This window comes from Neltuma alba, unplaced genomic scaffold (assembly GCF_004799145.2).
Source record: "Neltuma alba isolate B1F8T4 unplaced genomic scaffold, ASM479914v2 tig00007094_pilon, whole genome shotgun sequence".
NCBI classification, from domain to species: Eukaryota; Viridiplantae; Streptophyta; class Magnoliopsida; order Fabales; family Fabaceae; genus Neltuma; species Neltuma alba.
In genome coordinates, this window is record NW_021634665.1 from 126,563 (window position 1) to 139,492 (window position 12,930).

The following is a 12,930-nucleotide window of genomic DNA, read 5'->3' on the forward strand; positions in this document are numbered from 1 at the left end:
TTAATTTAAGTAAATTAAAAAATTAGTTAAGTTAGTTATTTGTAATAAATATGTATTATCTTTTTTAAAATATCATTGCTAATTAAGTTTATTGGCTACAACTATAATCATTATTATCTTAAAAAAATAAATAAATATAAAAAACAATGTGAATTGGGCCTTATATTTAAACTTCTTAAACGGTACGCAGTAATTTCAAAGAAGTTGACGACACTTTTGACCACGATGGCCGGTGTCATAATATTCTCATATTGATAGGTACCCGAAACCCAAAACCACTATGCTTCCCCGATTTTCGCCCCAAAAGTACATATTACTTTCTGGAGTTTAACAAGGTTGCTTGTTACTTGGACCTAGCACTACTTGCCTACACGTAACCCCGAATGATCATTACGCCTCCGTATAAATTCAACCAGATTCATTCTGCTTTCCCAAAGCCAATCCGCACAATCTAGCAGTCATGTCTGTGGAGATTGATCACGCCATTGACGATGAAGCTTCTCGCGAGCTAATGGATGAAAAGCCGACGGGCGATTATGGCTTCAGGTGCCTCATTTTTTTGGGTTCGGCAACTGTTTTATATTATATTCAGAGATTCTCAAACAGTCACACTTGACTGGTCTTTGCACACCAACTACACTCCTTCAAATCGGCTGCATGCATGCAAGGTTTTTAATCCAGAGTGTTACTTGAAAGAATTGACATTGCTAATGTGCGATACTATTTGGCTTTTAGGTATTTGATTGTTCGCCCAGAGAATGGTGGCATAAGGGATTTGCTAAGCTACACTATCAGGGGTGACAAACAGAGTTTTGAGAAGTTTTTGGAGACCAACTACGATGTTAAAGAGGGACCACCTGGTAGTCGTGACATGGATAATGATGATCACAGATGGGTTATTATGGTTTCCATTGTGGTTCGCAAGATCATTGCTCTTTTGGCCAAGCCTATGCAGTGGACTGGCTGCTTGGTTGACTTTCTGTTGAATCTTCTTCCAGAATGGAAACTTGCTTGGTCTACTTACAACATCATCCGTGGTACTGCGATGTTTTGAATGGTTATTTAATCTTGTGCTACTCACTGTCATCTCTGTTTCTGGCTACCTGAACATGAATCTCTGTATTCTTGCAACTAAAATATTTGTGTAGTTAAGACTAGCTGTCTTTGAGTACAATGTCTTCTGAACTGTGAAGAGAAAAAAAAAGATTTCAAGATTATCAAACAGTGCTCGCCGCTCTTAACCTGTGACGACCTTGTAGAAAGCGAAAATTTTGTTGAATTGCTATTACTTACAATAAGTTATTTCGACCCCAAAAAAAAAAAGTATTACAGTTAGTTATATGTCAAAATCGTAAAACTCTTGGCATAATTAATTGACCGTTGTAATTGGTTTTGAACAGGTAAAGTGGTGGTACCGCGGAGGGACACAGACACTTTTATCAGCACAATTGGTCACTTAGATGGTAGGGTTGATCTTTACAGGGACCAAGAGTTAGCGAAAGCAAACATTAGTGGCGGGGATTCTATACACAGAGAGAGCATATTTAAGCCAGAAATGGGAAACAGAGCTTTAATGGATCTCTGCATGATGGCTTCCAAGCTGGCGTATGAGAATGCCAAAGTCATCAAAAGTGTTGTGAACCATCACTGGAAGGTAAGTTGCTCCAATCTCTTTGAAAGTTACAATTTCAGTACACAGGGTACTTAGCCATATACTTTAGAGAAGAAAGTAAATTTATTTCTTTTGAATGACAGATGCACTTTGTGGATTTCTATGATTGCTGGAATGGTAAGATATTATGGGAGGCATGCTAGAATGCTGTGCAAAAAAATTCACGAGTTACTTGTATATCGTTATGCCTTATGCTAACATTGTTTAGTAATCTTTCTTCTGTGTATGTAAATGATAGATTTCCAAAAGGAGTTGTCCACCCAAGTGTTTATTTTCTGTAACAACATCGAAGATGCAAACTTGGTAGCAGTCAGCTTTAGGGGCACTGAACCTTTCGATGCTGATGATTGGAGTACTGATTTTGATTACTCCTGGTATGAGATCCCAAACTGGGAAAAATCCACATGGGGTTCCTGGAAGCCTTGAGAGCATTAGGGCAAATCGAAACAGTTTAGGACAAAGACATAAAGGAAAATGAGTAAGTAGCTGAATGCTGTCATCATCAAACAATGAATCTGATTCAGATCAAGGTGGATGGGAATGGGATCATTCTTGTGATTCTAAGACACCATTGAAGAAAGATGAGAGAACTGCATATTATATCGTTAGGGAGAGACTCAAAAGCTTGTTAAATGAGCACAAGAATGCAAAGTTGTAGTTACTGGGCATAGCTTGGGTGGAGCTTTAGCCATATTGTTTCCAACAGTGCTGATTTTTCATGAAGAGACGGAGATAATGGAAAGGCTTCTGGGAGTTTACACATATGGCCAACCCAGGATTGGAAATGAGCAACTTGGAAGGTTCATGGAAGCTCATCTGCAACATCCTTTTCAAAGGTACTTCAGGATCGTCTACTGTAATGATCTTGTGCCGAGGTTGCCTTATGATGATAAAACCTTCTTGTACAAACATTTTGGAGTGTGCCTTTATATAACAGCTTTTACATTGAACAGGTAGGTATGTGTTTCTATCTTCCATTTCCTAATTTAGTTTGTTGTTTTGGTATGTCATTCTTCTATCTCAACACACAGACCCATATTATATCATCTTTGCCTTGTTTTTCGTGGTTACCAGCTTACCATGACGCCAAGTCCTAGCATACACTTTTTTATTCTAACTTCATTAAAGTGAAAGCCACCTAGTTTCAGTCCTAACTTTGTTGAATTTTTAATCACTTTAGTAGTTGAAATGACATGAGTTCATTTTGTTTTATGAAATATTATTGCATGCACTTGGTATGCAGAAGATAGATTGATTGGATTTGTTTATAAACAGACAAATACGTATGCAAGATACATATTTCAAGAGATGAACTACTAGTGTGAGTTTGATGTATTGTATAGAGTTTGAGAAATGAGCTGCACTATTCAATGGGACCTGCAACTACTTGGTTCTGTTATGATTGGATTATTGATCAGTTTTGTATGCTGGATCTAGAAAATTGTGTTCTTTAAGGTGCTGATTTGTTTTCCGTTTTTAATTTTGGTGGGGCACCCAATTCTGAAGAGATTGAATGAGGAGCCGAATAAAAATTTCTTTGGAATGAGACGTTTCATACCAAAACATCTGAATGCTGTATGGGAGTTAATGAGAAGCTTAGCAATAGGCTACATTTATGGACCGGACTATAAGGAAGGGTGGTTCCGCATATTTGCAAGAGTACAAGGCTTGGTTCTTCCTGGTATTTCTGCACATTGTCCCACAGATTATGTCAACTCCGTAAGACTTGGACAGGAAAGCTCCATTCAGATGTCTTGTCTCTAGGGACTGACTTTCCGTCCCTTGCCTTGTTTCATGAGGAATCCTAAACATCACACATGAGGGGGAAAGTAGTCTGTTGTTAGTTATTGCTATGTATTTTTCAGTTTTTTGCAGTTCAGAACTGTCAGATATTTGTTAATATTGTTGTAACCGAGTTAATTGAGCAATGCCATTTTATAACGAGGGTTATGGTCTGTTTGGTACGATGGAATTGGGCCACATGAAAATGAAAATGATTTCCATCACCATGTTTGTGTTGATAGGATGGAATCGGAAAAATTTCTAATTCCTCTTTCATCAAAATTGATGGAATTGATTTCCAATTTACCGCCCCAAGTTTTACAATTTCACCTCCCATAAATTCATTTTTAATTTGAAACCTCATATCAAGCATGTTATCAAATTCATCCATATCCGCATTAATATTAGTTTTAGTGTACCAAACGAGTAGTTTGGGATTGATAATGTTTTTCTCCTGTAGACAATTTTTTTATAAGTTTCACATTATATATATTTGTTAATCACATTAAAATGATGAATTATGTTAAATACCTCGTATTGAATATTGGCAGTGACTATTTATTAACTTTTTGAAAATTAAGCAGCCTTATAATTTCTTTCATTCTGTTTAAAACTTAAGTGGTTATTATGCATACACAAATACATGCATATGTAACTTAAAGTGGTTTGCATGAACTTCATATCGGATGCTTCTGTTTGTTGGGTCAGAACTTTTCATGCTGTGAACTCCGTAATGGTGCTATTTGTTTTTTGAACAAACTTATTCATGCTATAAAAACCACAACCTAATTAATAGAAATGGGGTTAGCGAGAGTGATTAGTTTGAATTTTACTGGAAGAAGTATTTATATTTAATGTATAACAATACCTCAAATAGGATTACTTTAAATGGTATCTGCGTTCAAAGGGGAAAAAAAGACAGCCCCCTTTACCCACCTAAGTACCCCTAAAAAATTGATTGATTGATATTCAATTGATAATTAATTGATGATGATCGATGTTAGTGATAATTCACAAAATAAGACAATTGATTACGTCATAGTTGTTGCTTTGGCGCCGTGAGGACTGAGGAAAACCCCACAACCCCATGCTTTTTTTTTTTTTTTTTTTTGGGAGAGTTATCATGAGGTTTCAAGAAAAAAAAATCTAATTGTCAAGAAGTTCCAATGACAAGTGACTAATATGAACATATTGTTATTTTTTTATTATGAAACTTGCCATTGCATACCTTTCAATTGTCAATGAAAATCCCTTTATTAGGACCTGATTATAATTGGGAGAATTATAATGAGGTTCTAAAAAAGAAAAATAATTACTAAAAAATCCTAATAATAATATAAGTAACCTGTAATGACAAATTTCAAAATATAAAATAACAAATTTAAGATTTATTTTATAATTTTTTTTTCAGACCTCACAATAATTCTTTCTTTGTAATTCTTCCTTTTCTTTCTCATTTTCTTGGTCATATTAGAGTTCAAAATAAAATTCTAAGGCAGTCTCTTTGGGTAAAGCCCAAAATCTGAAAAGTCATTTTAAAAAAATGACAGCGGCTAGTGGGCCGTTGAACCCAATCTGATTAATCACCGGGTTAAACGAATGGGCATTTCTTGCGCCAAACGAACGCTCTGCCCGCGTTCTTTTCGCCCCGAAAAAAAAAAAAAAAAATCTGGGCGCCTTCCGGCATTTGCCGCGGTGTAGTTGCAGAGCGCTGAGTCGCAAGGCGGGGAGTCGCCAACCATCCCAGTGTTCAGGTATCTCATCGACACGCTGTAGTCTTGTCTGGTCCCTTCTCCGTTGTAGTACGACCAGCTCGTGAACGGCATGAGGCCTCCCAGCAGGTGGGGGAGGGACGAATTTGGCTTAATCACTGTAAATTTTGCAGGGTAAATGAAGACTCTTTGACTTGTCTTTTATTCATGGGGGAGGGGGAGAGTCTGGTTTTTGTTTATATGTTTGTATATTGTAGTGTTTAGTTACTTAATTTTCGGGTTTCGCTGACATGGTTACGGTTTATTTATTTCAGTTATACTAAGCAATACTGATGTTGTGAAGACAATAGTCCGGCAATGTTCGAAGGATTAGTTCGTCAGGTGCTTCTGGGTTACCTAGGCCGATATGTCAAAGATATCCAGAAAGAGCAGCTGAAGATCACTCTTTGGAATGGTACGTCAGATTTTCTAGTGTTCGTCTGGTTATTATTTTATTCTCTCTGAGCTGTTAATAATCTTCTTGAAGTTGATTTTGTCGTATAATTAGCGACTAAATGTCTATTAACGTCTGTATCTGAAGATGCACCCACATGAGAACCGACTGTTTGGACGCACTGAGCTTGCAATTATTTATGTTTGGGATACTTCTGTTGCAGTGATATTCCCTTACGACTTTGATAGTTTTTATCACGACTGTGGTTTTCGGGACATTCATATATATTCGTTTGGTGCTCAGTTCACTTTTTAATTTCTTAAGAGGTCCGCAGTTTCTTCTTTAATCAACAGGCTGATGTTTCCTAGCGCTTGAGAGGATTTGTTTCCACATTTGATTTGGAGAGTTTGCCATATTTTATGCCTTATAATCTATAAACATGTGTTCTAGTAATTTTAAGCGTGATGGCTTCTATGTGTGTGTGTGTGTGTGTGTGTGTGTGTGTGTGGATATTAGCACTTTTAAATGAAGGGTGTTTTTGAACTGATGCTGGGGTTAATTATGTATTGTCACAAAGAGGAAGTATTACTGGAGAATGTGGAGCTGATACTTGAAGCGTTTGATTATCTCCAACTGCCATTTGCTCTGAAGCAAGGTACTGGAACTGCGTCCTTAAAAACGTGACAATTTCTGATGAATGGTTTTCTAATAATGGTGGCTGGCAGCTTGTGCATAGAAGCTTGTATTTACTCATTCCTAACGAAAATTGAAAATTATGGCCAGGTCGAGTTGGGAGGTTAAGCATCAAAATTCCATGGAAAAAGCTTGGCTGGGATCCCATTATAATAGTATTAGAGGATGTCTTCATTTCTGCATCCCAACGAGGGGATCAAGAGGTATTTCTTGGATCTACTACTACTACATCTAACCTTGATTCTTCTGGATTTATATTTGGTTTTATCAGCATGCTTTTCTTCTTCTGGGATGGTATTCTACCTTTTTCTTGTATGATTCTCTTTGTGTTAAATGTCTTTTCCCGTATGAGACAATTAAAAAAGAAAGCCCACTTACTCAGGCATATCATTTGAGACAAAGCTCTTTTTATCAAGTACATTGTTATACCATTTATTTGCAATTTGAGTTTCCTCTGTGTTAGTGGAGCGAGTATGCTGTTGAAAAGAGAGAGTTTGCAGCGAAAAAGGCCAAACTTGCAGCAGCTGAGTTGGGAAAACTGTCCAGGCGTGTGTGTGGTGAGTCGTTTTTCCCCTTGTTTTGATAGGGAAAGGAATTCATTAAGGAATTACAAAGTTAGAAAATAAGAGAAGGCGTTCTCCAAAAGAAACATAGAAGGAAAAGAGAAGTACAGGAGTCATTGAAATAACTACAATTTCCGAAACATTGAAAAGCAGCTGAGTCTATATATCTGAGCAATGCCATTCCTAGTCAAATTTGTGGATGTGATGACTAAGTCACTTACATAGGTCAAGTTTGAAGAGCTTAGTGGCAAGCTGGGAATAATCAATATCTATTTTTCCAGCTTGAAGGGTAGTGTTGGCTGTGGGCTTCACTCTTATAGGCCCATTATCCCATTAACCTAGTTTCTTGTTTATTTTTATTATCTTTGATGTACCTTTTAGATTTATTTTCATATCTCATCATATCTTGTCTATCATGATTCTTAGGAGGAAATTAGGTTATCTTTTTATCGGGAATTAATCCTCCATAGACTATATGTATTGGCGCTTATATCAATGAAAATTAAGATTTTGCACCGCAGCTCAAATGCTTTTAGTTTGCATAGTCTTCGTATCATCATGTGCTTAGATGTATTACAGGGTTGTGCTCTTAAGTAGAAGTAATATATTCTGTTCGACTTCTGTTCTTTAATTGGTGACTTTGCAATTTGTTCTGGAAGCAATTGTTAGGGTCCTAATACGCTGCTACCAAAAAATAGCCTTAGTAGTGCCATTTCTTAACTTTTGCTTTGTAAAGAAAAAGTATGATATCGTTAGCTATCATAGCCTTTTCTCTGACTGAAATGTTTTTAGCATGAAACTTAAAAAAGTTTGAACCTTTATTTCGAATATGTCACCTTTGTTGAGAGTGAACTGGCATTTAATAGGATCCATGATCATACTAGCTATACAAAATTAGAAAAACATAGAGCAAAAGAGCCTTAAAAACTGAAATATATGCTGTCAATTCACCCAACATATCTGAAAGGGACATTCCTTTTGAACAATACTGAAGTATTAATGGGGGATTGATTAAAGGTCTTATCACTGATTCTGAGGGAGCGGTGGTTCCTCAATTGCAGGTAGTCATGCTGGTCAGTCCTTCATTTCTTACATCACTGCAAAGGTATGATTTCTTTGTCCTTTTATCAATGTCATCGTTGCTGAGGATGATTTTTTTTTTGGATCTCAATCTAACTTTATTCCTTATTAATAGTAAAAATGAAACTTTTTTAGTCTTGGGTAAGATTGTTGTTTTGGTTGCGATATTCAGTAAATATGGGTTCTTCATACACCAAAGACGAACACTATATCGCAAACTTAGTTTACTTTCTTCCATTCTTCATTTGTTTGTGCCTTATCTTGTTCTGCGTGTGATAATACAGCATTATGTGTGCTCTTTTATTTTTCTTCTAGATTCTTGACAGCATCCAAGTGGCCATAAGAAACTTCCATGTTTTATACAGTGATACACAGAATGATCAAGTAAGTTTATCTTTTCTGTCATCATTTTTTTCCTTCAATTAACCTTGGGTTCTTTATGCTGCATTAAAGTCTACCATTTCTAGGGATTTTTTTTTTGTTTGTCAATAATGTATCCTGAATGTTTGCTTACCCTTACTATAATCTTACAGGGAAATATTTCGATTGGTTTAAAGTTTTCCAGTTTGACCATTACGAAGCAACAACTCCTCACTGGGTAGTGTTCTCGCTTACATCTTAGTTTTAATTGTAATTGAATAACAACTTGTATTTTATCTTAGAGAGATTGATTGTTACTAGTGGTAGCATTGTCTTTGCTTAAGTTTATTAGACAACCTGAAAATATGTTTTTTTTGGCCCATTGATGAGAGAATATTGACCATTTTTCCTTATGAAGGAGGGAGGAGGCTGACAGGCTGAAAATAAATAGAAAATGTAGAGCCAAATGGACATGTAGGGCAAAGCTCGATTATGAAGCACTTGATCTCCATTGGAGTTTGAAGTGCAGTTATATTTAGTGTATTTTGTTAGAATGGTTCCTTTCCTAGTCCAAGTTTTATCATTACCACAGAAAAGAACATTAATGGATCTAGACTGGAGCGGTTGTTTTAGTAAAATTTGTTTGAAGGCAGAACACGATATATCTGAGATGTTAACGAATTAGTCGGCTGTGATTTGATGTGGTCTTTCTTCAATATTGCAGATTGTCAAGTGGAAGGGGGAGAGTCGGCCAAGTGAATAAAACTATAGAGATTAGAGGACTGGAGTTTTATTCCAGTATGTTTCATGAGACATTGGACTTGGTGGCTTTGGGCAATGTGGGGAATTCCACATCACAAAGCAATATTAAATCTGAAGGCCAAAGTTACAAGTCTATATTGGCACCGTGTGATGTAACCTTCATGTTTTCGGTATAAACATCTTAGCTGAGAATCATATTTTCCATATTAGTCATTACATCTTCTGTCCTTTGTCTTAATTATGACTAGTATATCTTGTAGACCAGTAGTCTATAGGTGTATCTTCCAAACATTCTTATTCTTAGGCACTGTTCTGGGTTCTTTTCACACATTTCTGGGACTGGTTGCTGTACTGTGAACTGATATTAAATTCAAGGCCGTTTGGGTAGTTTCTGTGGGTGTAGTGGTCAGATGTGCGGGTTCACTGGTGCATGAGAGCTGATAGTCATTATGCTTACCCAAAAAACATCCATTCATTATCCATACCCTCCCCTTGGATGGGCATTTTGGAATATATGGTTGGTTATCATAAATTATTGCATTCACTGTGACAAAAAATTTTCTTAAGGCAGATGGCTAGCAACAATACCCAATTTGAGTCGGGGAACACCCAGGAAAATAACACTTTATTGCACCAGGATCTAATTTTCCTCTATTACCAATTTGAACAAAGGCTGGATCAAAACCTTTGATGGTCATTAAAGGATTTGAGAAGGTTTTAAGTAGTGTTTGTAATGGGATGATGAAATTCGAGTGTGTGGCAGTAAGTTTGGCTTATCCCTGTGGGGGGTTAGGGACATTGTGTTGTGTAATAAAGGGAAGGGAATGAATTAGTTAGGTGGCTGAATGGGTTTGTCAGGAAGAAGAGGCTGTTATGAATGTTGATAAGCCAAATCCTGTATAAGGTGTGAGGCTTGTAAATGATGAGGTATATTGAAATATTGAATAAAGCAAATGGATGGAGTAATTGTGCTATACCACAGAGAACCGCATGAGCAGATAATTCAGTTATTTTAATCAGTTCTTTTGGACAGTCAACTACAGTGAGAAGCATGTCCCATAGTCCTTTGAAACTGATATAAATTATGTATTTATTCATTGATGGTAGTTTGCACCTTCTCATGTACTTTGGGGAGGGCTTTGATGACTTCCTTGTGGATTGATGCGAATTGATTTCTCAGGGGTGTCCATTTTTGATTTACAAAGGGATCGAAGTTCTTTGTTCCCAAAAAGTCTTTCCAGTTTCTTTCTTTTGACTTAGGAGGATGATCTGTCCTCTGTTTTTCATATTGTTATCTCTTCTCAATAAACTTCTTCTTAAATTTATTATTAAAAGGATTGGCTCTTTCGAGTTAAATTTTCTTTTTTGCTTTTCTCATTTCAGGAGTTTTTTTGGTTCTATTGTGTGGTGCATTTTTCATTTACTTACAATCTTCTTTATATATATATATATTTTGGAAAAAAGAAATGGAAAATTTTAGACCTTTTTGTTGTATAGGTTCATTATGTTGCCCTTACTGCTTACTCTTTGCTAATTTTGGGTATGAATTATCATTTTACTGGATAATTACCTGATCATTAATTGCAATTGAAACTTTGATCGCCTTTTCTTTTTAATTGATTTTTCTCCTCTAGGCTAACAGATCTGAAAAGCTTGATGACAGTGCTCCTCAGTATTCTGTTACTGCTGAATTGACTGGTTTGGTTTGTACACTTTCTGAAGGCATTTGTTAATTTTGATTGTGTTATTATTTTTCTCTCCTACATACCCTGATAATATGTTTCGTGTTTATCAGGATGTCTCTTTAGATGAGGCTCAGCTACACCAGATGTTTATTGTGTGGGATTATGTATGCACTTGTCGATTAAGAGAACGGTGTGTCTCACACTGTAACTGTTGTATTGTAACTGATGTCTTTATATACTACCATTGAGTAGATAGTTGTCTGATCATTTATAAATTGCATTTTACTACAAGGAAATGGGTCCATTTGCATGAACATCCACAGTAATATAGACTGATGATATAAGCCCAGTAATTACTATCATTATTGTATCTAGAATAATCTAATATTTTGTTCTCTTTTGATGCATTCCCCCCTTTAAAACATATGTTTTATATTTATTTGATAGGATATGTTATATGTAGGTATGGTCGTTATCGGCCTTGGCATAGCCCTTTATTGAGGAGAATTCAGGGCTGGCCATTATTATGGTGGCGCTATGCACAGGAATCTGTCCTCTCAGATGTTCGCAAGAAATTAAAGAAAACCTCATGGAGATACCTTGGGGAGCGATTGTAAGTCTTTGGAAAGATTACCCTTTCTATAAATAATTGATAATTTATAATGCTGGATTTTGAGGTTTTGGTTGTCCCGTGAATTTCAATCCAACAAGTTACACATGCACAAATTAAGGATGCTGCTGCATTATTTTCTAGACTGAATTACTTCTGAAAGCTGAGTATTCACCGTGAACACCATATAAAGTGTGTTTGTTGTTGGAAGAAAATTAAAGGCTAAAATAAGATTCACCCTTGCCATAGGGAATATCAAACCTTTGATAAATGTGATATCTTTCGAGGTTTTGCCATGTGAAATCTATTTTACATTCATGACACTTTCATTGCTTGATGATATCCTTGTTTTTATAATATAGAAGCTATCGTCGGAGGTACATTGACTTATACAAGACCAAGCTGGATTTTCTTAGACAAGAACAGGTGATTGTTGTTTTTCTTTCGACAGACATTTTCATTTATGCATTTCTATCTATGTAATATAAAATTCTTTATTGTTGGGTTTCAATGAGGATCTTTTGGAGTTTGTGTTTTGGATTGTTAGTTTCGTATAATCTTGTTTATTATTTCAAATGTGATGCTATTAGAAATTCAATTTTGCTGATGTCTTATTATTATTATTATTTAGGGCAGTAATTTTTTTAATTGCAAAGGTTGCATTTTTTAAATTTGTTTTTATTAGCCAGTTGATGATGAGGTTCTTCAAGAACTGGAGCAAATGGAGAAAGAATCAGATGTAGATGACATTTTGAATTATCGGGCTGGTGCAGAATATGAGATGCAGGTACTTGGCTCTTCATTTAATTGGCTTATACGGGTAAAGTTTACTCTATTACAATGCTGTATTAGAGTATGGTAAACTCTGGTTCTTAAAGCTTGTCATGCGTGTTTGCTGACAGGAATTCTTTTTGAGGTGTTCTAAACCTGACATCGGCGTGAATGGTGTTGATATACCTGCAGAAAAGTCTTCCAATGATGAACGCAACTCTGGCAAATCACGGGGATGGCTGAATTGGCTATCTCGAGGTATGCTTGGTGCTGGAGGAACTGATGATTCTAGTCAGTTTTCTGGGATTGTTTCTGATGATGTTATTAAGGTACTGGTGCCCATTTATAAAGTAAAGCACATTTCATGTCCTTCTAGGTTTGGTGTATTTACAATAGTCATTTTATAAGGAAATTCGTTTCTATTCTCTTTCTGTGGAAAAACTACTGCGCCCCTTTCCTTTTCTATTACTCATGGAGGCATATTGTGCTGTTTATATTTTTTTTATTGAATACAAAGCAACAATTTTAGGCTCGATGAAATGATAATAGGCAGATAATATAGAACTTATAAACTGGAAAGAAGATAGATGGTTGAATTTGTAAAAGCATGTGTACTCTTACTGTTGTTTTATGGGCAAAGAATAAAAATTGGCACAATGGGTAAGAGTAGAGGAGAACATACTAGACTAGAAATTTTCTGAGGAAATGGCTGAGTGGACGGAAGATGTAAAGTGTGTGCATATCCTTTCATATTGCATTTGCCTTATTTACAAGGGATAAAGAAAGAGTAGTCCAGTGGGTAGTTCA

General features: G+C 36.1%; 1 protein-coding gene and 1 pseudogene across 1 annotated transcript in view; both read left to right on the forward strand.

Moving 5' to 3' along the window:
* Positions 1-394: 394 nt before the first annotated feature.
* Positions 395-3,436, forward strand: LOC114751750 (uncharacterized; annotated as a pseudogene).
* Positions 3,437-5,157: 1,721 nt separating this feature from the next.
* Positions 5,158-12,930, forward strand: part of LOC114751767 (uncharacterized) — a 30,457-nt gene continuing 22,684 nt past the window's right edge. The window contains 15 exon segments of the mRNA XM_028940437.1: positions 5,158-5,340; positions 5,481-5,620; positions 6,177-6,254; positions 6,383-6,495; positions 6,756-6,849; positions 7,917-7,960; positions 8,251-8,319; positions 8,469-8,533; positions 9,020-9,227; positions 10,692-10,760; positions 10,853-10,932; positions 11,206-11,355; positions 11,715-11,778; positions 12,038-12,139; positions 12,255-12,452. Of these exon segments, the coding sequence (XP_028796270.1) occupies positions 5,524-5,620; positions 6,177-6,254; positions 6,383-6,495; positions 6,756-6,849; positions 7,917-7,960; positions 8,251-8,319; positions 8,469-8,533; positions 9,020-9,227; positions 10,692-10,760; positions 10,853-10,932; positions 11,206-11,355; positions 11,715-11,778; positions 12,038-12,139; positions 12,255-12,452 (1,431 nt within the window). The 5' untranslated portion in view covers positions 5,158-5,340; positions 5,481-5,523.